The sequence below is a fragment of the Trichomonas vaginalis genome, chromosome II (genome assembly GCF_026262505.1).
Source record: "Trichomonas vaginalis G3 chromosome II, whole genome shotgun sequence".
Classification (NCBI taxonomy): Eukaryota; Parabasalia; order Trichomonadida; family Trichomonadidae; genus Trichomonas; species Trichomonas vaginalis.
Window position 1 is genome coordinate 10,378,812 of NC_067204.1, and position 22,868 is coordinate 10,401,679.

General features: G+C 28.9%; 7 protein-coding genes and 1 pseudogene across 8 annotated transcripts, besides 20 other annotated features; 5 read left to right on the plus strand and 3 right to left on the minus strand.

Moving 5' to 3' along the window:
* The first annotated feature begins 273 nt into the window (after positions 1 to 273).
* Positions 274 to 318: a mobile genetic element.
* A 17-nt stretch (positions 319 to 335) lies between these two features.
* Positions 336 to 1,262: a mobile genetic element.
* A 1-nt stretch (position 1,263) lies between these two features.
* Positions 1,264 to 1,308: a mobile genetic element.
* Positions 1,309 to 1,728: 420 nt separating this feature from the next.
* Positions 1,729 to 2,139: a mobile genetic element.
* A 236-nt stretch (positions 2,140 to 2,375) lies between these two features.
* On the minus strand, positions 2,376 to 3,290 carry TVAGG3_0519830 (surface antigen family; the record flags this gene model as incomplete). The annotated part of the gene is made up of 1 exon (XM_051237189.1): positions 2,376 to 3,290. The coding sequence occupies one exon, from the start codon at positions 3,288 to 3,290 to the stop codon at positions 2,376 to 2,378; it is 915 nt and encodes a 304-aa protein (XP_051095013.1).
* A 1,058-nt stretch (positions 3,291 to 4,348) lies between these two features.
* On the plus strand, positions 4,349 to 4,576 carry TVAGG3_0519840 (uncharacterized protein; the record flags this gene model as incomplete). The annotated part of the gene is made up of 1 exon (XM_051237190.1): positions 4,349 to 4,576. One exon carries the CDS (start codon positions 4,349 to 4,351, stop codon positions 4,574 to 4,576), a length of 228 nt encoding a protein of 75 aa, XP_051095014.1.
* Positions 4,577 to 5,143: 567 nt separating this feature from the next.
* Positions 5,144 to 5,188: a mobile genetic element.
* Positions 5,189 to 5,206: 18 nt separating this feature from the next.
* On the plus strand, positions 5,207 to 5,848 carry TVAGG3_0519870 (transposition; the record flags this gene model as incomplete). The annotated part of the gene is made up of 1 exon (XM_051237191.1): positions 5,207 to 5,848. A coding segment is annotated over one exon (642 nt), but the record flags the coding sequence as incomplete, so codon positions are not given.
* Positions 5,207 to 6,135: a mobile genetic element.
* A 1-nt stretch (position 6,136) lies between these two features.
* Positions 6,137 to 6,181: a mobile genetic element.
* A 424-nt stretch (positions 6,182 to 6,605) lies between these two features.
* Positions 6,606 to 7,016: a mobile genetic element.
* Positions 7,017 to 7,970: 954 nt separating this feature from the next.
* TVAGG3_0519900 (ribonuclease inhibitor domain-containing protein) lies at positions 7,971 to 8,882 on the minus strand (the record flags this gene model as incomplete). The annotated part of the gene is made up of 1 exon (XM_051237192.1): positions 7,971 to 8,880. A coding segment is annotated over one exon (910 nt), but the record flags the coding sequence as incomplete, so codon positions are not given.
* A 343-nt stretch (positions 8,883 to 9,225) lies between these two features.
* TVAGG3_0519910 (uncharacterized protein) lies at positions 9,226 to 9,453 on the plus strand (the record flags this gene model as incomplete). Its single annotated transcript, XM_051237193.1, has 1 exon — positions 9,226 to 9,453. The coding sequence occupies one exon, from the start codon at positions 9,226 to 9,228 to the stop codon at positions 9,451 to 9,453; it is 228 nt and encodes a 75-aa protein (XP_051095017.1).
* Positions 9,454 to 10,020: 567 nt separating this feature from the next.
* Positions 10,021 to 10,065: a mobile genetic element.
* An 18-nt stretch (positions 10,066 to 10,083) lies between these two features.
* Positions 10,084 to 11,012: a mobile genetic element.
* Position 11,013: 1 nt separating this feature from the next.
* Positions 11,014 to 11,058: a mobile genetic element.
* A 424-nt stretch (positions 11,059 to 11,482) lies between these two features.
* Positions 11,483 to 11,893: a mobile genetic element.
* Positions 11,894 to 12,811: 918 nt separating this feature from the next.
* On the minus strand, positions 12,812 to 13,859 carry TVAGG3_0519960 (annotated as a pseudogene). Its single transcript has one exon. A coding segment is annotated over exon 1 (1,048 nt).
* Positions 13,860 to 14,102: 243 nt separating this feature from the next.
* On the plus strand, positions 14,103 to 14,330 carry TVAGG3_0519970 (uncharacterized protein; the record flags this gene model as incomplete). Its single annotated transcript, XM_051237194.1, has 1 exon — positions 14,103 to 14,330. One exon carries the CDS (start codon positions 14,103 to 14,105, stop codon positions 14,328 to 14,330), a length of 228 nt encoding a protein of 75 aa, XP_051095018.1.
* A 568-nt stretch (positions 14,331 to 14,898) lies between these two features.
* Positions 14,899 to 14,943: a mobile genetic element.
* Positions 14,944 to 14,961: 18 nt separating this feature from the next.
* Positions 14,962 to 15,889: a mobile genetic element.
* A 1-nt stretch (position 15,890) lies between these two features.
* Positions 15,891 to 15,935: a mobile genetic element.
* Positions 15,936 to 16,358: 423 nt separating this feature from the next.
* Positions 16,359 to 16,769: a mobile genetic element.
* Positions 16,770 to 18,976: 2,207 nt separating this feature from the next.
* On the plus strand, positions 18,977 to 19,204 carry TVAGG3_0520020 (uncharacterized protein; the record flags this gene model as incomplete). The annotated part of the gene is made up of 1 exon (XM_051237195.1): positions 18,977 to 19,204. One exon carries the CDS (start codon positions 18,977 to 18,979, stop codon positions 19,202 to 19,204), a length of 228 nt encoding a protein of 75 aa, XP_051095019.1.
* Positions 19,205 to 19,772: 568 nt separating this feature from the next.
* Positions 19,773 to 19,816: a mobile genetic element.
* An 18-nt stretch (positions 19,817 to 19,834) lies between these two features.
* Positions 19,835 to 20,764: a mobile genetic element.
* A 1-nt stretch (position 20,765) lies between these two features.
* Positions 20,766 to 20,810: a mobile genetic element.
* Positions 20,811 to 21,233: 423 nt separating this feature from the next.
* Positions 21,234 to 21,644: a mobile genetic element.
* Positions 21,645 to 22,868: the final 1,224 nt, after the last annotated feature.

Sequence of the window (22,868 nt, forward strand, 5' to 3'; positions counted from 1 at the left end):
TACTAAACTACTATGGAAACTCACAGTGTATTACAGTAGATTTTATATAATACACTTTTACAAATCACAAATTGAGCAAAATATGGGGAGATGTAGGAAAAAAAATTGATTTTCTCATTTTTACCGCAGCTATATTTGAAATTATGAATCATTTATCTTCGAAATTGCTTGTGCAAAGTGTAACGTTTAATTGGAAAATCTTGCGTTGTAATGCATGAAAATTCGGTTCACTTCACTTCTGACACTTTACATATCGGATGTATTATCTAAGAATTATATTATAAAATAATAATTTTGTGTTTTATAAGTTTATTTGTATAAATTGATTCAAAAAAATGGAAAGACAAGAAGTGGATCTGCCAAATGAAAATCAGATTTATATTACGGCATATCTTGAATATTCTATTGGCAAAAAGACAGCAGACCAAGTTGCAAAAGATTTGCACATAGGTAGAAAAAAATTATTATTAAAATGGCAAGAACTTGGTTTAAATCCAAAAAAGCTCGGAAGACCAGAAACTCCTCTTAGAACAGATTTGTTACCAACCATTCACGAAATAAAAGCTAAGTACAATCTAGTTATAAAAAAGTTTTAGAGAGTTACATACATGATGACACAGTTTCATTTCACGATATGCTTAAATTATACGAAAAAGAGAATCTTTTCAAATTTCGGCGAGATCCAGAAAAAATTGATGAACATCCAAATCAGTATGTTTCCCAATACGTAAATCAGCAATGGCATACTGATTTAAAAAGCTTCAAAGAAGAGACAAATGGTACCAAGCATACTTATCATTTAATTGCCTTTATCGATGACAGATCTCGTTTTTGTATTTATTACGAAATTCTTCCCGATAAAACAATGAAATCAACTTCAAAAGCTTTACAAAATGCTATCGACTCTATCAAAATTATTCCATACGAACTTTTGACAGATAATGGATGCGAATTTACAGGAAAGGACTTCAAAAACGTTCTTCAAGTAAATGGCATTCAACACCATCGGACAGAACCTTACACACCACACAGTTAAATGGTAAAATAGAACGTTTTTGGCAAACAATCTTTTCGGCTCGCCCAGATTTTATCGAAATAAGAGAATTTACCTCACGCAATAGAAGAATACAACACAGTATGGGTTCATACAGCTCTTAAAGATCTTTTCGGTGGAAAACCTACTCCAAAATCAATTTGGGACCAGGGTCCTAAATGGACAAAGGACTTAAACCAAATCCTGAGTTCGAAATACAGCCTCGTAACTAAAAATAAAGTAAAAATACGAATAAACATTTTATTATAATTTAAATAATTTTTTTATTCATAAAGTAATACGATATATAAAGCTATGTAAGGATATTCTGATGCTGAGAGTTTAAGAACTTTAAATTACGTATAGAAAAAAAATTCATTTAATATTTTGTAACATTTTTTAATTGATAGATAGTTAGATTTTGTAGGGGAAGGTAAGATTCTTTGTGGTAATAATGGTCGTTGAAATTAAAATGAATGTAAGATTTGTGGAGAAATTGTATAAATTTGCATAGTGTTAGATTCAGAATAGGAGCATATGAGCCAGTGATTGTGTCTAATGTTTTTAAGGTGCTAATTGGAAGTAGAAAAGAAAAAAATTTGTTGCAATAACATCATATTGCAAAAAAGTTTTTAAAATATGATGTATGAATAAGAGTATGATTGGTATAGATTTGGGTTGTATAAATGTGATTGAACAATTGTTAATGGAAAGTTCAAAAACTTGGGTGCAATCAGAACTGATTGCACCCAAGTTTTTGAACTTTGTATAAGGAATTGTTGGCTATGATGTACTGATTCATGATCAGTACATCATAGCCAACAATTCCTTCGCAAACAGCGGGAAACTTTGTCTGAATAGTTTAACATTCAGACAAAGTTTCCCGCTGTTTGCGAAGGAATGGAAGGGTAAGAGGTATACATTATGAATATATACCTCTTACCCTTCCATTCCCTCGAGAAAGTTCAAAAACTTGGGTGCAATCAGAACTGATTGCACCCAAGTTTTTGAACTTTGTATAAGGAATTGTTGGCTATGATGTACTGATCATGAATCAGTACATCATAGCCAACAATTCCTTCCCAAACAACCCGAAATTTGTCTGATTCCACACTAATTTTATTAATTTATCTAAACTTTTATCCTCGTCTACAATTTAATCATCAATAATTATCTCTTGTTCTATTTCACTATTATATATATATATTTTATATGATTTGATTTAAAAAAATAAATAAATAAATTAATAAATCATTTACTCAAATATATCAAAAGTTTTATTTTTATATATAAAGATAACTACTTTTAAAAAAAAATACCCTATATATTTTTGCCATGTAAACTATTTTTGCCATGTAAACTTGTCACTTTTGTCAGAAGTGAAGTGAACCGAATTTTCATGCACAAAAGGAAAATCTTGCGTTGGTAGAGGATAAGAAATGTATTTAATGACATCAATAGTTTCTGTATCTGTAATTTGAGTTGAACCTTCAAAATGAACATAAACAGACTCTTCTCCGAAAAAGTCTTTACATGATTTTCTTAAAATTGTTTCACTTGTAATATATAAATTACTTCTTTTTCGAAATGCATTTTTTGGACCTTGATAAACATTAAATCTGCCTTTAATATAAATATTCATTCGATTTGGAATATCGGAAAAAGCAGTGGATGAAATTCTGATTGAAGTTATATTGTTTTGGAATGTAATACTTGTTAGAGACTCACAATTTCCAAATGCTTTATCTCCAATATAACTTACATACCCTAGAATTGTTATACTTATTAATGATGTGCATTCATAAAATACTTCATTATTAATTTTGGCTATCTTCAAAGGAATTGTAATACTGCTTAAAGACTTGCATGATTTAAATACGCCAACTCCAATTGTGTTTACACTATCTGGAATTGTAATACTTGTTAACGATTGGCATGAGTAAAATGCATAATTTTGAATAGTTGTTATTCTATCTGAAAATGTAATATTTGTTAATGATATGCAATATTGAAATGTATAAGACTTAATTTCATTTATTATTCCGAGAAATGTAATATTTATCAAATTTGAACAAGAAGAAAATGCATAATCTAAAACATCATTTACATTTTGCGGAATTATTATACTTATTAATGATTTACAAAATTTAAATGCATATGCACCAATAATTTTTGTACTATCTGGAATTTTAATACTTCTTAAAGATGAACAATTTTGAAATGTACCGGATTGAATTATTTCTATGTTTCCTGGCATTTTAATACTTGTCAAAGAATCACAATATGAAAATGCATCCTTTCCAATTTCTTTGACTTTATCATCAATTTGAATTGACAAAATTTTTGTACAATAAGAAAAGCATTCTTCTGAAATAGTTGTAACATAACTCGCAACAGTATATGCGCCGGAATATGCTTCAACAACTTTAATTAATGTTGAATTATCTGTTCTTGTATAAAGAGATTTAGTATCACTTGTAAAATTTGCATTTTCTTGATCAACTGTTATATTTTCTAAATTTTGACAGCATAAAAATACCGAAGAACCGATATCTGTTACATTTTTTGGAATGAAAATTGAAGTAAGATTTGTGCTTTTAAAGCATTCTTGATTTAATTTTTGTAAGCTAGAATTCGATGAAATATTTATTATTGTTAAGCCACTAAAGTAAAACGCCAAGCCAGAAATAAGATATACAGAATCCGGTAAATCTAATGATGTTAGATTTGGATCGTAAGAAAAGCAAGATATTCCAATTCTTTCAAGATTTGGTGGAAGTATAACTGTTTTCAAGTTTTTGCAGTTTTCAAAGACATGCGCATTGATAATCTTAAGCACTTTGCATTCACCGAGATCTGCTTTTTCAAGAGCTGTATTCTTAAAACTATATTCTCCAATTTTTGCAATTTGACTATTTTTGTCGAATCTAAGTGATGTTATTGAATCTTTACATTTCTTAAATGCATAATTATCTGGTTTTCCAATTTTTATTTCTGTAACTTGTTGAGGGATGAATACTTCTCCCCTAGAATCTGTTGAACATCCAGTGACAACTTGATTGTTATGTTCATATTCTAGATGTACACCACTAATGCCCGAACAAAAATGATAATAAAAAAACACGAGGAGATTTCTGTAAAAAAATAAACAGTATCGCACTTTTGTGGACAAAATGAAAAACCGATGAATTTTCCCATTTTAATTTGATAATCATAATATATAAGTATTTGTAATGCATGTTTTATCTTCTAATTAGTAAAATTACATTGCCCGCCAAAATCAATTTTTTATTGAAAAAAAGTGGATAATAGGCATTGACTCCAGCTGCAGCATTGTTTGGATTCATTTCTATCACTAAGGATGAATATCCTAAGTGGCTTCCAGATCTTTTTGAAGAAGCAGAAATTAAATACCACGACAGACATCAGTTCTCCAGCATGTTGGAAGAATCAGTCAAGAACTTCTGGAAGAGACACCTTTACCATGATTTGCCTGAATTAGAACAATACAGATTCGCATTCTCTAATTCTTATTTCAGTTAAATATTTTTTATTTTTTATATTTCTATTTTATAATAAAAAAATCATATTATTTATTTAATTATTTTTGATTAACGAATCAAGTTTTCTGACTTCTGCACTTTATCATTCAGCATTTGCTAATATATTCTCTTCAATTGCAAATATTCAACCATTGAATTCAGCAGAATCTAATATATTAAGGCTGAAACTTAGTAATACATCAGCGTGTTATAGTGTTATTGTCAAAAATTTCATTTTTCTCATTATAACTCTTTGAAGTAAATTAACTTAAGATATTTCTTCCTGAAGTTGTTCTTACTAAACTACTATGGAAACTCACAGTGTATTACAGTAGATTTTATATAATACACTTTTACAAATCACAAATTGAGCAAAATATGGGGAGATGTAGGAAAAAAATTGATTTTCTCATTTTTACCGCAGCTATATTTGAAATTATGAATCATTTATCTTCGAAATTGCTTGTGCAAAGTGTAACGTTTAATTGGAAAATCTTGCGTTGTAATGCATGAAAATTCGGTTCACTTCACTTCTGACACTTTACATATCGGATGTATTATCTAAGAATTATATTATAAAATAATAATTTTGTGTTTTATAAGTTTATTTGTATAAATTGATTCAAAAAAAATGGAAAGACAAGAAGTGGATCTGCCAAATGAAAATCAGATTTATATTACGGCATATCTTGAATATTCTATTGGCAAAAAGACAGCAGACCAAGTTGCAAAAGATTTGCACATAGGTAGAAAAAAATTATTATTAAAATGGCAAGAACTTGGTTTAAATCCAAAAAAGCTCGGAAGACCAGAAACTCCTCTTAGAACAGATTTGTTACCAACCATTCACGAAATAAAAGCTAAGTACAATCTAGGTTATAAAAAAGTTTTAGAGAGTTACATACATGATGACACAGTTTCATTTCACGATATGCTTAAATTATACGAAAAAGAGAATCTTTTCAAATTTCGGCGAGATCCAGAAAAAATTGATGAACATCCAAATCAGTATGTTTCCCAATACGTAAATCAGCAATGGCATACTGATTTAAAAAGCTTCAAAGAAGAGACAAATGGTACCAAGCATACTTATCATTTAATTGCCTTTATCGATGACAGATCTCGTTTTTGTATTTATTACGAAATTCTTCCCGATAAAACAATGAAATCAACTTCAAAAGCTTTACAAAATGCTATCGACTCTATCAAAATTATTCCATACGAACTTTTGACAGATAATGGATGCGAATTTACAGGAAAGGACTTCAAAAACGTTCTTCAAGTAAATGGCATTCAACACCATCGGACAGAACCTTACACACCACAGTTAAATGGTAAAATAGAACGTTTTTGGCAAACAATCTTTTCGGCTCGCCCAGATTTTATCGAAATAAGAGAATTTTTACCTCACGCAATAGAAGAATACAACACAGTATGGGTTCATACAGCTCTTAAAGATCTTTTCGGTGGAAAACCTACTCCAAAATCAATTTGGGACCAGGGTCCTAAATGGACAAAGGACTTAAACCCAAATCCTGAGTTCGAAATACAGCCTCGTAACTAAAAATAAAGTAAAAATACGAATAAACATTTTATTATAATTTAAATAATTTTTTTATTCATAAAGTAATACGATATATAGCTAAGCTATGTAAGGATATTCTGATGCTGAGAGTTTAAGAACTTTAAATTACGTATAGAAAAAAAATTCATTTAATATTTTGTAACATTTTTTAAATTGATAGATAGTTAGATTTTGTAGGGGAAGGTAAGATTCTTTGTGGTAATAATGGTCGTTGAAATTAAAATGAATGTAAGATTTGTGGAGAAATTGTATAAATTTGCATAGTGTTAGATTCAGAATAGGAGCATATGAGCCAGTGATTGTGTCTAATGTTTTTAAGGTGCTAATTGGAAGTAGAAAAGAAAAAAATTTGTTGCAATAACATCATATTGCAAAAAAGTTTTTAAAATATGATGTATGAATAAGAGTATGATTGGTATAGATTTGGGTTGTATAAATGTGATTGAACAATTGTTAATGGAAAGTTCAAAAACTTGGGTGCAATCAGAACTGATTGCACCCAAGTTTTTGAACTTTGTATAAGGAATTGTTGGCTATGATGTACTGATTCATGATCAGTACATCATAGCCAACAATTCCTTCGCAAACAGCGGGAAACTTTGTCTGAATAGTTTAACATTCAGACAAAGTTTCCCGCTGTTTGCGAAGGAATGGAAGGGTAAGAGGTATACATTATGAATATATACCTCTTACCCTTCCATTCCCTCGAGAAAGTTCAAAAACTTGGGTGCAATCAGAACTGATTGCACCCAAGTTTTTGAACTTTGTATAAGGAATTGTTGGCTATGATGTACTGATCATGAATCAGTACATCATAGCCAACAATTCCTTCCCAAACAACCCGAAATTTGTCTGATTCCACACTAATTTTATTAATTTATCTAAACTTTTATCCTCGTCTACAATTTAATCATCAATAATTATCTCTTGTTCTATTTCACTATTATATATATATATTTATATGATTTGATTTAAAAAAATAAATAAATAAATTAATAAATCATTTACTCAAATATATCAAAAGTTTTATTTTTATATATAAAGATAACTACTTTTAAAAAAAAATACCCTATATATTTTTGCCATGTAAACTATTTTTGCCATGTAAACTTGTCACTTTTGTCAGAAGTGAAGTGAACCGAATTTTCATGCACAAAAGGAAAATCTTGCGTTGGTAGAGGATAAGAAATGTATTTAATGACATCAATAGTTTCTGTATCTGTAATTTGAGTTGAACCTTCAAAATGAACATAAACAGACTCTTCTCCGAAAAAGTCTTTACATGATTTTCTTAAAATTGTTTCACTTGTAATATATAAATTACTTCTTTTTCGAAATGCATTTTTTGGACCTTGATAAACATTAAATCTGCCTTTAATATAAATATTCATTCGATTTGGAATATCGGAAAAAGCAGTGGATGAAATTCTGATTGAAGTTATATTGTTTTGGAATGTAATACTTGTTAGAGACTCACAATTTCCAAATGCTTTATCTCCAATATAACTTACATACCCTAGAATTGTTATACTTATTAATGATGTGCATTCATAAAATACTTCATTATTAATTTTGGCTATCTTCAAAGGAATTGTAATACTGCTTAAAGACTTGCATGATTTAAATACGCCAACTCCAATTGTGTTTACACTATCTGGAATTGTAATACTTGTTAACGATTGGCATGAGTAAAATGCATAATTTTGAATAGTTGTTATTCTATCTGAAAATGTAATATTTGTTAATGATATGCAATATTGAAATGTATAAGACTTAATTTCATTTATTATTCCGAGAAATGTAATATTTATCAAATTTGAACAAGAAGAAAATGCATAATCTAAAACATCATTTACATTTTGCGGAATTATTATACTTATTAATGATTTACAAAATTTAAATGCATATGCACCAATAATTTTTGTACTATCTGGAATTTTAATACTTCTTAAAGATGAACAATTTTGAAATGTACCGGATTGAATTATTTCTATGTTTCCTGGCATTTTAATACTTGTCAAAGAATCACAATATGAAAATGCATCCTTTCCAATTTCTTTGACTTTATCATCAATTTGAATTGACAAAATTTTTGTACAATAAGAAAAGCATTCTTCTGAAATAGTTGTAACATAACTCGCAACAGTATATGCGCCGGAATATGCTTCAACAACTTTAATTAATGTTGAATTATCTGTTCTTGTATAAAGAGATTTAGTATCACTTGTAAAATTTGCATTTTCTTGATCAACTGTTATATTTTCTAAATTTTGACAGCATAAAAATACCGAAGAACCGATATCTGTTACATTTTTTGGAATGAAAATTGAAGTAAGATTTGTGCTTTTAAAGCATTCTTGATTTAATTTTTGTAAGCTAGAATTCGATGAAATATTTATTATTGTTAAGCCACTAAAGTAAAACGCCAAGCCAGAAATAAGATATACAGAATCCGGTAAATCTAATGATGTTAGATTTGGATCGTAAGAAAAGCAAGATATTCCAATTCTTTCAAGATTTGGTGGAAGTATAACTGTTTTCAAGTTTTTGCAGTTTTCAAAGACATGCGCATTGATAATCTTAAGCACTTTGCATTCACCGAGATCTGCTTTTTCAAGAGCTGTATTCTTAAAACTATATTCTCCAATTTTTGCAATTTGACTATTTTTGTCGAATCTAAGTGATGTTATTGAATCTTTACATTTCTTAAATGCATAATTATCTGGTTTTCCAATTTTTATTTCTGTAACTTGTTGAGGGATGAATACTTCTCCCCTAGAATCTGTTGAACATCCAGTGACAACTTGATTGTTATGTTCATATTCTAGATGTACACCACTAATGCCCGAACAAAAATGATAATAAAAAAACACGAGGAGATTTCTGTAAAAAAATAAACAGTATCGCACTTTTGTGGACAAAATGAAAAACCGATGAATTTTCCCATTTTAATTTGATAATCATAATATATAAGTATTTGTAATGCATGTTTTATCTTCTAATTAGTAAAATTACATTGCCCGCCAAAATCAATTTTTTATTGAAAAAAAAGTGGATAATAGGCATTGACTCCAGCTGCAGCATTGTTTGGATTCATTTCTATCACTAAGGATGAATATCCTAAGTGGCTTCCAGATCTTTTTGAAGAAGCAGAAATTAAATACCACGACAGACATCAGTTCTCCAGCATGTTGGAAGAATCAGTCAAGAACTTCTGGAAGAGACACCTTTACCATGATTTGCCTGAATTAGAACAATACAGATTCGCATTCTCTAATTCTTATTTCAGTTAAATATTTTTTATTTTTTATATTTCTATTTTATAATAAAAAAATCATATTATTTATTTAATTATTTTTGATTAACGAATCAAGTTTTCTGACTTCTGCACTTTATCATTCAGCATTTGCTAATATATTCTCTTCAATTGCAAATATTCAACCATTGAATTCAGCAGAATCTAATATATTAAGGCTGAAACTTAGTAATACATCAGCGTGTTATAGTGTTATTGTCAAAAATTTCATTTTTCTCATTATAACTCTTTGAAGTAAATTAACTTAAGATATTTCTTCCTGAAGTTGTTCTTACTAAACTACTATGGAAACTCACAGTGTATTACAGTAGATTTTATATAATACACTTTTACAAATCACAAATTGAGCAAAATATGGGGAGATGTAGGAAAAAAATTGATTTTCTCATTTTTACCGCAGCTATATTTGAAATTATGAATCATTTATCTTCGAAATTGCTTGTGCAAAGTGTAACGTTTAATTGGAAAATCTTGCGTTGTAATGCATGAAAATTCGGTTCACTTCACTTCTGACACTTTACATATCGGATGTATTATCTAAGAATTATATTATAAAATAATAATTTTGTGTTTTATAAGTTTATTTGTATAAATTGATTCAAAAAAAATGGAAAGACAAGAAGTGGATCTGCCAAATGAAAATCAGATTTATATTACGGCATATCTTGAATATTCTATTGGCAAAAAGACAGCAGACCAAGTTGCAAAAGATTTGCACATAGGTAGAAAAAAATTATTATTAAAATGGCAAGAACTTGGTTTAAATCCAAAAAAGCTCGGAAGACCAGAAACTCCTCTTAGAACAGATTTGTTACCAACCATTCACGAAATAAAAGCTAAGTACAATCTAGGTTATAAAAAAGTTTTAGAGAGTTACATACATGATGACACAGTTTCATTTCACGATATGCTTAAATTATACGAAAAAGAGAATCTTTTCAAATTTCGGCGAGATCCAGAAAAAATTGATGAACATCCAAATCAGTATGTTTCCCAATACGTAAATCAGCAATGGCATACTGATTTAAAAAGCTTCAAAGAAGAGACAAATGGTACCAAGCATACTTATCATTTAATTGCCTTTATCGATGACAGATCTCGTTTTTGTATTTATTACGAAATTCTTCCCGATAAAACAATGAAATCAACTTCAAAAGCTTTACAAAATGCTATCGACTCTATCAAAATTATTCCATACGAACTTTTGACAGATAATGGATGCGAATTTACAGGAAAGGACTTCAAAAACGTTCTTCAAGTAAATGGCATTCAACACCATCGGACAGAACCTTACACACCACAGTTAAATGGTAAAATAGAACGTTTTTGGCAAACAATCTTTTCGGCTCGCCCAGATTTTATCGAAATAAGAGAATTTTTACCTCACGCAATAGAAGAATACAACACAGTATGGGTTCATACAGCTCTTAAAGATCTTTTCGGTGGAAAACCTACTCCAAAATCAATTTGGGACCAGGGTCCTAAATGGACAAAGGACTTAAACCCAAATCCTGAGTTCGAAATACAGCCTCGTAACTAAAAATAAAGTAAAAATACGAATAAACATTTTATTATAATTTAAATAATTTTTTTATTCATAAAGTAATACGATATATAGCTAAGCTATGTAAGGATATTCTGATGCTGAGAGTTTAAGAACTTTAAATTACGTATAGAAAAAAAATTCATTTAATATTTTGTAACATTTTTTAAATTGATAGATAGTTAGATTTTGTAGGGGAAGGTAAGATTCTTTGTGGTAATAATGGTCGTTGAAATTAAAATGAATGTAAGATTTGTGGAGAAATTGTATAAATTTGCATAGTGTTAGATTCAGAATAGGAGCATATGAGCCAGTGATTGTGTCTAATGTTTTTAAGGTGCTAATTGGAAGTAGAAAAGAAAAAAATTTGTTGCAATAACATCATATTGCAAAAAAGTTTTTAAAATATGATGTATGAATAAGAGTATGATTGGTATAGATTTGGGTTGTATAAATGTGATTGAACAATTGTTAATGGAAAGTTCAAAAACTTGGGTGCAATCAGAACTGATTGCACCCAAGTTTTTGAACTTTGTATAAGGAATTGTTGGCTATGATGTACTGATTCATGATCAGTACATCATAGCCAACAATTCCTTCGCAAACAGCGGGAAACTTTGTCTGAATAGTTTAACATTCAGACAAAGTTTCCCGCTGTTTGCGAAGGAATGGAAGGGTAAGAGGTATACATTATGAATATATACCTCTTACCCTTCCATTCCCTCGAGAAAGTTCAAAAACTTGGGTGCAATCAGAACTGATTGCACCCAAGTTTTTGAACTTTGTATAAGGAATTGTTGGCTATGATGTACTGATCATGAATCAGTACATCATAGCCAACAATTCCTTCCCAAACAACCCGAAATTTGTCTGATTCCACACTAATTTTATTAATTTATCTAAACTTTTATCCTCGTCTACAATTTAATCATCAATAATTATCTCTTGTTCTATTTCACTATTATATATATATATTTATATGATTTGATTTAAAAAAAAAATAAATAAATTAATAAATCATTTACTCAAATATATCAAAAGTTTTATTTTTATATATAAAGATAACTACTTTTAAAAAAAAATACCCTATATATTTTTGCCATGTAAACTATTTTTGCCATGTAAACTTGTCACTTTTGTCAGAAGTGAAGTGAACCGAATTTTCATGCACAAAAGGAAAATCTTGCGTTGGTAGAGGATAAGAAATGTATTTAATGACATCAATAGTTTCTGTATCTGTAATTTGAGTTGAACCTTCAAAATGAACATAAACAGACTCTTCTCCGAAAAAGTCTTTACATGATTTTCTTAAAATTGTTTCACTTGTAATATATAAATTACTTCTTTTTCGAAATGCATTTTTTGGACCTTGATAAACATTAAATCTGCCTTTAATATAAATATTCATTCGATTTGGAATATCGGAAAAAGCAGTGGATGAAATTCTGATTGAAGTTATATTGTTTTGGAATGTAATACTTGTTAGAGACTCACAATTTCCAAATGCTTTATCTCCAATATAACTTACATACCCTAAAGAATTGTTATACTTATTAATGATGTGCATTCATAAAATACTTCATTATTAATTTTGGCTATCTTCAAAGGAATTGTAATACTGCTTAAAGACTTGCATGATTTAAATACGCCAACTCCAATTGTGTTTACACTATCTGGAATTGTAATACTTGTTAACGATTGGCATGAGTAAAATGCATAATTTTGAATAGTTGTTATTCTATCTGAAAATGTAATATTTGTTAATGATATGCAATATTGAAATGTATAAGACTTAATTTCATTTATTATTCCGAGAAATGTAATATTTATCAAATTTGAACAAGAAGAAAATGCATAATCTAAAACATCATTTACATTTTGCGGAATTATTATACTTATTAATGATTTACAAAATTTAAATGCATATGCACCAATAATTTTTGTACTATCTGGAATTTTAATACTTCTTAAAGATGAACAATTTTGAAATGTACCGGATTGAATTATTTCTATGTTTCCTGGCATTTTAATACTTGTCAAAGAATCACAATATGAAAATGCATCCTTTCCAATTTCTTTGACTTTATCATCAATTTGAATTGACAAAATTTTTGTACAATAAGAAAAGCATTCTTCTGAAATAGTTGTAACATAACTCGCAACAGTATATGCGCCGGAATATGCTTCAACAACTTTAATTAATGTTGAATTATCTGTTCTTGTATAAAGAGATTTAGTATCACTTGTAAAATTTGCATTTTCTTGATCAACTGTTATATTTTCTAAATTTTGACAGCATAAAAATACCGAAGAACCGATATCTGTTACATTTTTTGGAATGAAAATTGAAGTAAGATTTGTGCTTTTAAAGCATTCTTGATTTAATTTTTGTAAGCTAGAATTCGATGAAATATTTATTATTGTTAAGCCACTAAAGTAAAACGCCAAGCCAGAAATAAGATATACAGAATCCGGTAAATCTAATGATGTTAGATTTGGATCGTAAGAAAAGCAAGATATTCCAATTCTTTCAAGATTTGGTGGAAGTATAACTGTTTTCAAGTTTTTGCAGTTTTCAAAGACATGCGCATTGATAATCTTAAGCACTTTGCATTCACCGAGATCTGCTTTTTCAAGAGCTGTATTCTTAAAACTATATTCTCCAATTTTTGCAATTTGACTATTTTTGTCGAATCTAAGTGATGTTATTGAATCTTTACATTTCTTAAATGCATAATTATCTGGTTTTCCAATTTTTATTTCTGTAACTTGTTGAGGGATGAATACTTCTCCCCTAGAATCTGTTGAACATCCAGTGACAACTTGATTGTTATGTTCATATTCTAGATGTACACCACTAATGCCCGAACAAAAATGATAATAAAAAAACACGAGGAGATTTCTGTAAAAAAATAAACAGTATCGCACTTTTGTGGACAAAATGAAAAACCGATGAATTTTCCCATTTTAATTTGATAATCATAATATATAAGTATTTGTAATGCATGTTTTATCTTCTAATTAGTAAAATTACATTGCCCGCCAAAATCAATTTTTTATTGAAAAAAAGTGGATAATAGGCATTGACTCCAGCTGCAGCATTGTTTGGATTCATTTCTATCACTAAGGATGAATATCCTAAGTGGCTTCCAGATCTTTTTGAAGAAGCAGAAATTAAATACCACGACAGACATCAGTTCTCCAGCATGTTGGAAGAATCAGTCAAGAACTTCTGGAAGAGACACCTTTACCATGATTTGCCTGAATTAGAACAATACAGATTCGCATTCTCTAATTCTTATTTCAGTTAAATATTTTTTATTTTTTATATTTCTATTTTATAATAAAAAAAATCATATTATTTATTTAATTATTTTTGATTAACGAATCAAGTTTTCTGACTTCTGCACTTTATCATTCAGCATTTGCTAATATATTCTCTTCAATTGCAAATATTCAACCATTGAATTCAGCAGAATCTAATATATTAAGGCTGAAACTTAGTAATACATCAGCGTGTTATAGTGTTATTGTCAAAAATTTCATTTTTCTCATTATAACTCTTTGAAGTAAATTAACTTAAGATATTTCTTCCTGAAGTTGTTCTTACTAAACTACTATGGAAACTCACAGTGTATTACAGTAGATTTTATATAATACACTTTTACAAATCACAAATTGAGCAAAATATGGGGAGATGTAGGAAAAAAATTGATTTTCTCATTTTTACCGCAGCTATATTTGAAATTATGAATCATTTATCTTCGAAATTGCTTGTGCAAAGTGTAACGTTTAATTGGAAAATCTTGCGTTGTAATGCATGAAAATTCGGTTCACTTCACTTCTGACACTTTACATATCGGATGTATTATCTAAGAATTATATTATAAAATAATAATTTTGTGTTTTATAAGTTTATTTGTATAAATTGATTCAAAAAAAATGGAAAGACAAGAAGTGGATCTGCCAAATGAAAATCAGATTTATATTACGGCATATCTTGAATATTCTATTGGCAAAAAGACAGCAGACCAAGTTGCAAAAGATTTGCACATAGGTAGAAAAAAATTATTATTAAAATGGCAAGAACTTGGTTTAAATCCAAAAAAGCTCGGAAGACCAGAAACTCCTCTTAGAACAGATTTTTACCAACCATTCACGAAATAAAAGCTAAGTACAATCTAGGTTATAAAAAAGTTTTAGAGAGTTACATACATGATGACACAGTTTCATTTCACGATATGCTTAAATTATACGAAAAAGAGAATCTTTTCAAATTTCGGCGAGATCCAGAAAAAATTGATGAACATCCAAATCAGTATGTTTCCCAATACGTAAATCAGCAATGGCATACTGATTTAAAAAGCTTCAAAGAAGAGACAAATGGTACCAAGCATACTTATCATTTAATTGCCTTTATCGATGACAGATCTCGTTTTTGTATTTATTACGAAATTCTTCCCGATAAAACAATGAAATCAACTTCAAAAGCTTTACAAAATGCTATCGACTCTATCAAAATTATTCCATACGAACTTTTGACAGATAATGGATGCGAATTTACAGGAAAGGACTTCAAAAACGTTCTTCAAGTAAATGGCATTCAACACCATCGGACAGAACCTTACACACCACAGTTAAATGGTAAAATAGAACGTTTTTGGCAAACAATCTTTTCGGCTCGCCCAGATTTTATCGAAATAAGAGAATTTTTACCTCACGCAATAGAAGAATACAACACAGTATGGGTTCATACAGCTCTTAAAGATCTTTTCGGTGGAAAACCTACTCCAAAATCAATTTGGGACCAGGGTCCTAAATGGACAAAGGACTTAAACCCAAATCCTGAGTTCGAAATACAGCCTCGTAACTAAAAATAAAGTAAAAATACGAATAAACATTTTATTATAATTTAAATAATTTTTTATTCATAAAGTAATACGATATATAGCTAAGCTATATAAGGATATTCTGATGCTGAGAGTTTAAGAACTTTAAATTACGTATAGAAAAAAAATTCATTTAATATTTTGTAACATTTTTTAAATTGATAGATAGTTGGATTTTGTAGGGGAAGGTAAGATTCTTTGTGGTAATAATGGTCGTTGAAATTAAAATGAATGTAAGATTTGTGGAGAAATTGTATAAATTTGCATAGTGTTAGATTCAGAATAGGAGCATATGAGCCAGTGATTGTGTCTAATGTTTTTAAGGTGCTAATTGGAAGTAGAAAAGAAAAAAATTTGTTGCAATAACATCATATTGCAAAAAAGTTTTTAAAATATGATGTATGAATAAGAGTATGATTGGTATAGATTTGGGTTGTATAAATGTGATTGAACAATTGTTAATGGAAAGTTCAAAAACTTGGGTGCAATCAGAACTGATTGCACCCAAGTTTTTGAACTTTGTATAAGGAATTGTTGGCTATGATGTACTGATTCATGATCAGTACATCATAGCCAACAATTCCTTCGCAAACAGCGGGAAACTTTGTCTGAATAGTTTAACATTCAGACAAAGTTTCCCGCTGTTTGCGAAGGAATGGAAGGGTAAGAGGTATACATTATGAATATATACCTCTTACCCTTCCATTCCCTCGAGAAAGTTCAAAAACTTGGGTGCAATCAGAACTGATTGCACCCAAGTTTTTGAACTTTGTATAAGGAATTGTTGGCTATGATGTACTGATCATGAATCAGTACATCATAGCCAACAATTCCTTCCCAAACAACCCGAAATTTGTCTGATTCCACACTAATTTTATTAATTTATCTAAACTTTTATCCTCGTCTACAATTTAATCATCAATAATTATCTCTTGTTCTATTTCACTATTATATATATATATTTATATGATTTGATTTAAAAAAATAAATAAATAAATTAATAAATCATTTACTCAAATATATCAAAAGTTTTATTTTTATATATAAAGATAACTACTTTTAAAAAAAAATACCCTATATATTTTTGCCATGTAAACTATTTTTGCCATGTAAACTTGTCACTTTTGTCAGAAGTGAAGTGAACCGAATTTTCATGCACAAAAGGAAAATCTTGCGTTGGTAGAGGATAAGAAATGTATTTAATGACATCAATAGTTTCTGTATCTGTAATTTGAGTTGAACCTTCAAAATGAACATAAACAGACTCTTCTCCGAAAAAGTCTTTACATGATTTTCTTAAAATTGTTTCACTTGTAATATATAAATTACTTCTTTTTCGAAATGCATTTTTTGGACCTTGATAAACATTAAATCTGCCTTTAATATAAATATTCATTCGATTTGGAATATCGGAAAAAGCAGTGGATGAAATTCTGATTGAAGTTATATTGTTTTGGAATGTAATACTTGTTAGAGACTCACAATTTCCAAATGCTTTATCTCCAATATAACTTACATACCCTAGAATTTTATACTTATTAATGATGTGCATTCATAAAATACTTCATTATTAATTTTGGCTATCTTCAAAGGAATTGTAATACTGCTTAAAGACTTGCATGATTTAAATACGCCAACTCCAATTGTGTTTACACTATCTGGAATTGTAATACTTGTTAACGATTGGCATGAGTAAAATGCATAATTTTGAATAGTTGTTATTCTATCTGAAAATGTAATATTTGTTAATGATATGCAATATTGAAATGTATAAGACTTAATTTCATTTATTATTCCGAGAAATGTAATATTTATCAAATTTGAACAAGAAGAAAATGCATAATCTAAAACATCATTTACATTTTGCGGAATTATTATACTTATTAATGATTTACAAAATTTAAATGCATATGCACCAATAATTTTTGTACTATCTGGAATTTTAATACTTCTTAAAGATGAACAATTTTGAAATGTACCGGATTGAATTATTTCTATGTTTCCTGGCATTTTAATACTTGTCAAAGAATCACAATATGAAAATGCATCCTTTCCAATTTCTTTGACTTTATCATCAATTTGAATTGACAAAATTTTTGTACAATAAGAAAAGCATTCTTCTGAAATAGTTGTAACATAACTCGCAACAGTATATGCGCCGGAATATGCTTCAACAACTTTAATTAATGTTGAATTATCTGTTCTTGTATAAAGAGATTTAGTATCACTTGTAAAATTTGCATTTTCTTGATCAACTGTTATATTTTCTAAATTTTGACAGCATAAAAATACCGAAGAACCGATATCTGTTACATTTTTTGGAATGAAAATTGAAGTAAGATTTGTGCTTTTAAAGCATTCTTGATTTAATTTTTGTAAGCTAGAATTCGATGAAATATTTATTATTGTTAAGCCACTAAAGTAAAACGCCAAGCCAGAAATAAGATATACAGAATCCGGTAAATCTAATGATGTTAGATTTGGATCGTAAGAAAAGCAAGATATTCCAATTCTTTCAAGATTTGGTGGAAGTATAACTGTTTTCAAGTTTTTGCAGTTTTCAAAGACATGCGCATTGATAATCTTAAGCACTTTGCATTCACCGAGATCTGCTTTTTCAAGAGCTGTATTCTTAAAACTATATTCTCCAATTTTTGCAATTTGACTATTTTTGTCGAATCTAAGTGATGTTATTGAATCTTTACATTTCTTAAATGCATAATTATCTGGTTTTCCAATTTTTATTTCTGTAACTTGTTGAGGGATGAATACTTCTCCCCTAGAATCTGTTGAACATCCAGTGACAACTTGATTGTTATGTTCATATTCTAGATGTACACCACTAATGCCCGAACAAAAATGATAATAAAAAAACACGAGGAGATTTCTGTAAAAAAATAAACAGTATCGCACTTTTGTGGACAAAATGAAAAACCGATGAATTTTCCCATTTTAATTTGATAATCATAATATATAAGTATTTGTAATGCATGTTTTATCTTCTAATTAGTAAAATTACATTGCCCGCCAAAATCAATTTTTTATTGAAAAAAAGTGGATAATAGGCATTGACTCCAGCTGCAGCATTGTTTGGATTCATTTCTATCACTAAGGATGAATATCCTAAGTGGCTTCCAGATCTTTTTGAAGAAGCAGAAATTAAATACCACGACAGACATCAGTTCTCCAGCATGTTGGAAGAATCAGTCAAGAACTTCTGGAAGAGACACCTTTACCATGATTTGCCTGAATTAGAACAATACAGATTCGCATTCTCTAATTCTTATTTCAGTTAAATATTTTTTATTTTTTATATTTCTATTTTATAATAAAAAAAATCATATTATTTATTTAATTATTTTTGATTAACGAATCAAGTTTTCTGACTTCTGCACTTTATCATTCAGCATTTGCTAATATATTCTCTTCAATTGCAAATATTCAACCATTGAATTCAGCAGAATCTAATATATTAAGGCTGAAACTTAGTAATACATCAGCGTGTTATAGTGTTATTGTCAAAAATTTCATTTTTCTCATTATAACTCTTTGAAGTAAATTAACTTAAGATATTTCTTCCTGAAGTTGTTCTTACTAAACTACTATGGAAACTCACAGTGTATTACAGTAGATTTTATATAATACACTTTTACAAATCACAAATTGAGCAAAATATGGGGAGATGTAGGAAAAAAATTGATTTTCTCATTTTTACCGCAGCTATATTTGAAATTATGAATCATTTATCTTCGAAATTGCTTGTGCAAAGTGTAACGTTTAATTGGAAAATCTTGCGTTGTAATGCATGAAAATTCGGTTCACTTCACTTCTGACACTTTACATATCGGATGTATTATCTAAGAATTATATTATAAAATAATAATTTGTGTTTTATAAGTTTATTTGTATAAATTGATTCAAAAAAAATGGAAAGACAAGAAGTGGATCTGCCAAATGAAAATCAGATTTATATTACGGCATATCTTGAATATTCTATTGGCAAAAAGACAGCAGACCAAGTTGCAAAAGATTTGCACATAGGTAGAAAAAAATTATTATTAAAATGGCAAGAACTTGGTTTAAATCCAAAAAAGCTCGGAAGACCAGAAACTCCTCTTAGAACAGATTTGTTACCAACCATTCACGAAATAAAAGCTAAGTACAATCTAGGTTATAAAAAAGTTTTAGAGAGTTACATACATGATGACACAGTTTCATTTCACGATATGCTTAAATTATACGAAAAAGAGAATCTTTTCAAATTTCGGCGAGATCCAGAAAAAATTGATGAACATCCAAATCAGTATGTTTCCCAATACGTAAATCAGCAATGGCATACTGATTTAAAAAGCTTCAAAGAAGAGACAAATGGTACCAAGCATACTTATCATTTAATTGCCTTTATCGATGACAGATCTCGTTTTTGTATTTATTACGAAATTCTTCCCGATTAAAACAATGAAATCAACTTCAAAAGCTTTACAAAAATGCTATCGACTCTATCAAAATTATTCCATACGAACTTTTGACCGATAATGGATGCGAATTTACAGGAAAGGACTTCAAAAACGTTCTTCAAGTAAATGGCATTCAACACCATCGGACAGAACCTTACACACCACAGTTAAATGGTAAAATAGAACGTTTTTGGCAAACAATCTTTTCGGCTCGCCCAGATTTTATCGAAATAAGAGAATTTTTACCTCACGCAATAGAAGAATACAACACAGTATGGGTTCATACAGCTCTTAAAGATCTTTCGGTGGAAAACCTACTCCAAAATCAATTTGGGACCAGGGTCCTAAATGGACAAAGGACTTAAACCCAAATCCTGAGTTCGAAATACAGCCTCGTAACTAAAAATAAAGTAAAAATACGAATAAACATTTTATTATAATTTAAATAATTTTTTTATTCATAAAGTAATACGATATATAGCTAAGCTATGTAAGGATATTCTGATGCTGAGAGTTTAAGAACTTTAAATTACGTATAGAAAAAAAATTCATTTAATATTTTGTAACATTTTTTAAATTGATAGATAGTTAGATTTTGTAGGGAAGGTAAGATTCTTTGTGGTAATAATGGTCGTTGAAATTAAAATGAATGTAAGATTTGTGGAGAAATTGTATAAATTTGCATAGTGTTAGATTCAGAATAGGAGCATATGAGCCAGTGATTGTGTCTAATGTTTTTAAGGTGCTAATTGGAAGTAGAAAAGAAAAAAATTTGTTGCAATAACATCATATTGCAAAAAAGTTTTTAAAATATGATGTATGAATAAGAGTATGATTGGTATAGATTTGGGTTGTATAAATGTGATTGAACAATTGTTAATGGAAAGTTCAAAAACTTGGGTGCAATCAGAACTGATTGCACCCAAGTTTTTGAACTTTGTATAAGGAATTGTTGGCTATGATGTACTGATTCATGATCAGTACATCATAGCCAACAATTCCTTCGCAAACAGCGGGAAACTTTGTCTGAATAGTTTAACATTCAGACAAAGTTTCCCGCTGTTTGCGAAGGAATGGAAGGGTAAGAGGTATACATTATGAATATATACCTCTTACCCTTCCATTCCCTCGAGAAAGTTCAAAAACTTGGGTGCAATCAGAACTGATTGCACCCAAGTTTTTGAACTTTGTATAAGGAATTGTTGGCTATGATGTACTGATCATGAATCAGTACATCATAGCCAACAATTCCTTCCCAAACAACCCGAAATTTGTCTGATTCCACACTAATTTTATTAATTTATCTAAACTTTTATCCTCGTCTACAATTTAATCATCAATAATTATCTCTTGTTCTATTTCACTATTATATATATATATATTTATATGATTTGATTTAAAAAAATAAATAAATAAATTAATAAATCATTTACTCAAATATATCAAAAGTTTTTTTTTATATATAAGATAACTACTTTTAAAAAAAAATACCCTATATATTTTTGCCATGTAAACTATTTTTGCCATGTAAACTTGTCACTTTTGTCAGAAGTGAAGTGAACCGAATTTTCATGCACAAAAGGAAAATCTTGCGTTGGTAGAGGATAAGAAATGTATTTAATGACATCAATAGTTTCTGTATCTGTAATTTGAGTTGAACCTTCAAAATGAACATAAACAGACTCTTCTCCGAAAAAGTCTTTACATGATTTTCTTAAAATTGTTTCACTTGTAATATATAAATTACTTCTTTTTCGAAATGCATTTTTTGGACCTTGATAAACATTAAATCTGCCTTTAATATAAATATTCATTCGATTTGGAATATCGGAAAAAGCAGTGGATGAAATTCTGATTGAAGTTATATTGTTTTGGAATGTAATACTTGTTAGAGACTCACAATTTCCAAATGCTTTATCTCCAATATAACTTACATACCCTAGAATTGTTATACTTATTAATGATGTGCATTCATAAAATACTTCATTATTAATTTTGGCTATCTTCAAAGGAATTGTAATACTGCTTAAAGACTTGCATGATTTAAATACGCCAACTCCAATTGTGTTTACACTATCTGGAATTGTAATACTTGTTAACGATTGGCATGAGTAAAATGCATAATTTTGAATAGTTGTTATTCTATCTGAAAATGTAATATTTGTTAATGATATGCAATATTGAAATGTATAAGACTTAATTTCATTTATTATTCCGAGAAATGTAATATTTATCAAATTTGAACAAGAAGAAAATGCATAATCTAAAACATCATTTACATTTTGCGGAATTATTATACTTATTAATGATTTACAAAATTTAAATGCATATGCACCAATAATTTTTGTACTATCTGGAATTTTAATACTTCTTAAAGATGAACAATTTTGAAATGTACCGGATTGAATTATTTCTATGTTTCCTGGCATTTTAATACTTGTCAAAGAATCACAATATGAAAATGCATCCTTTCCAATTTCTTTGACTTTATCATCAATTTGAA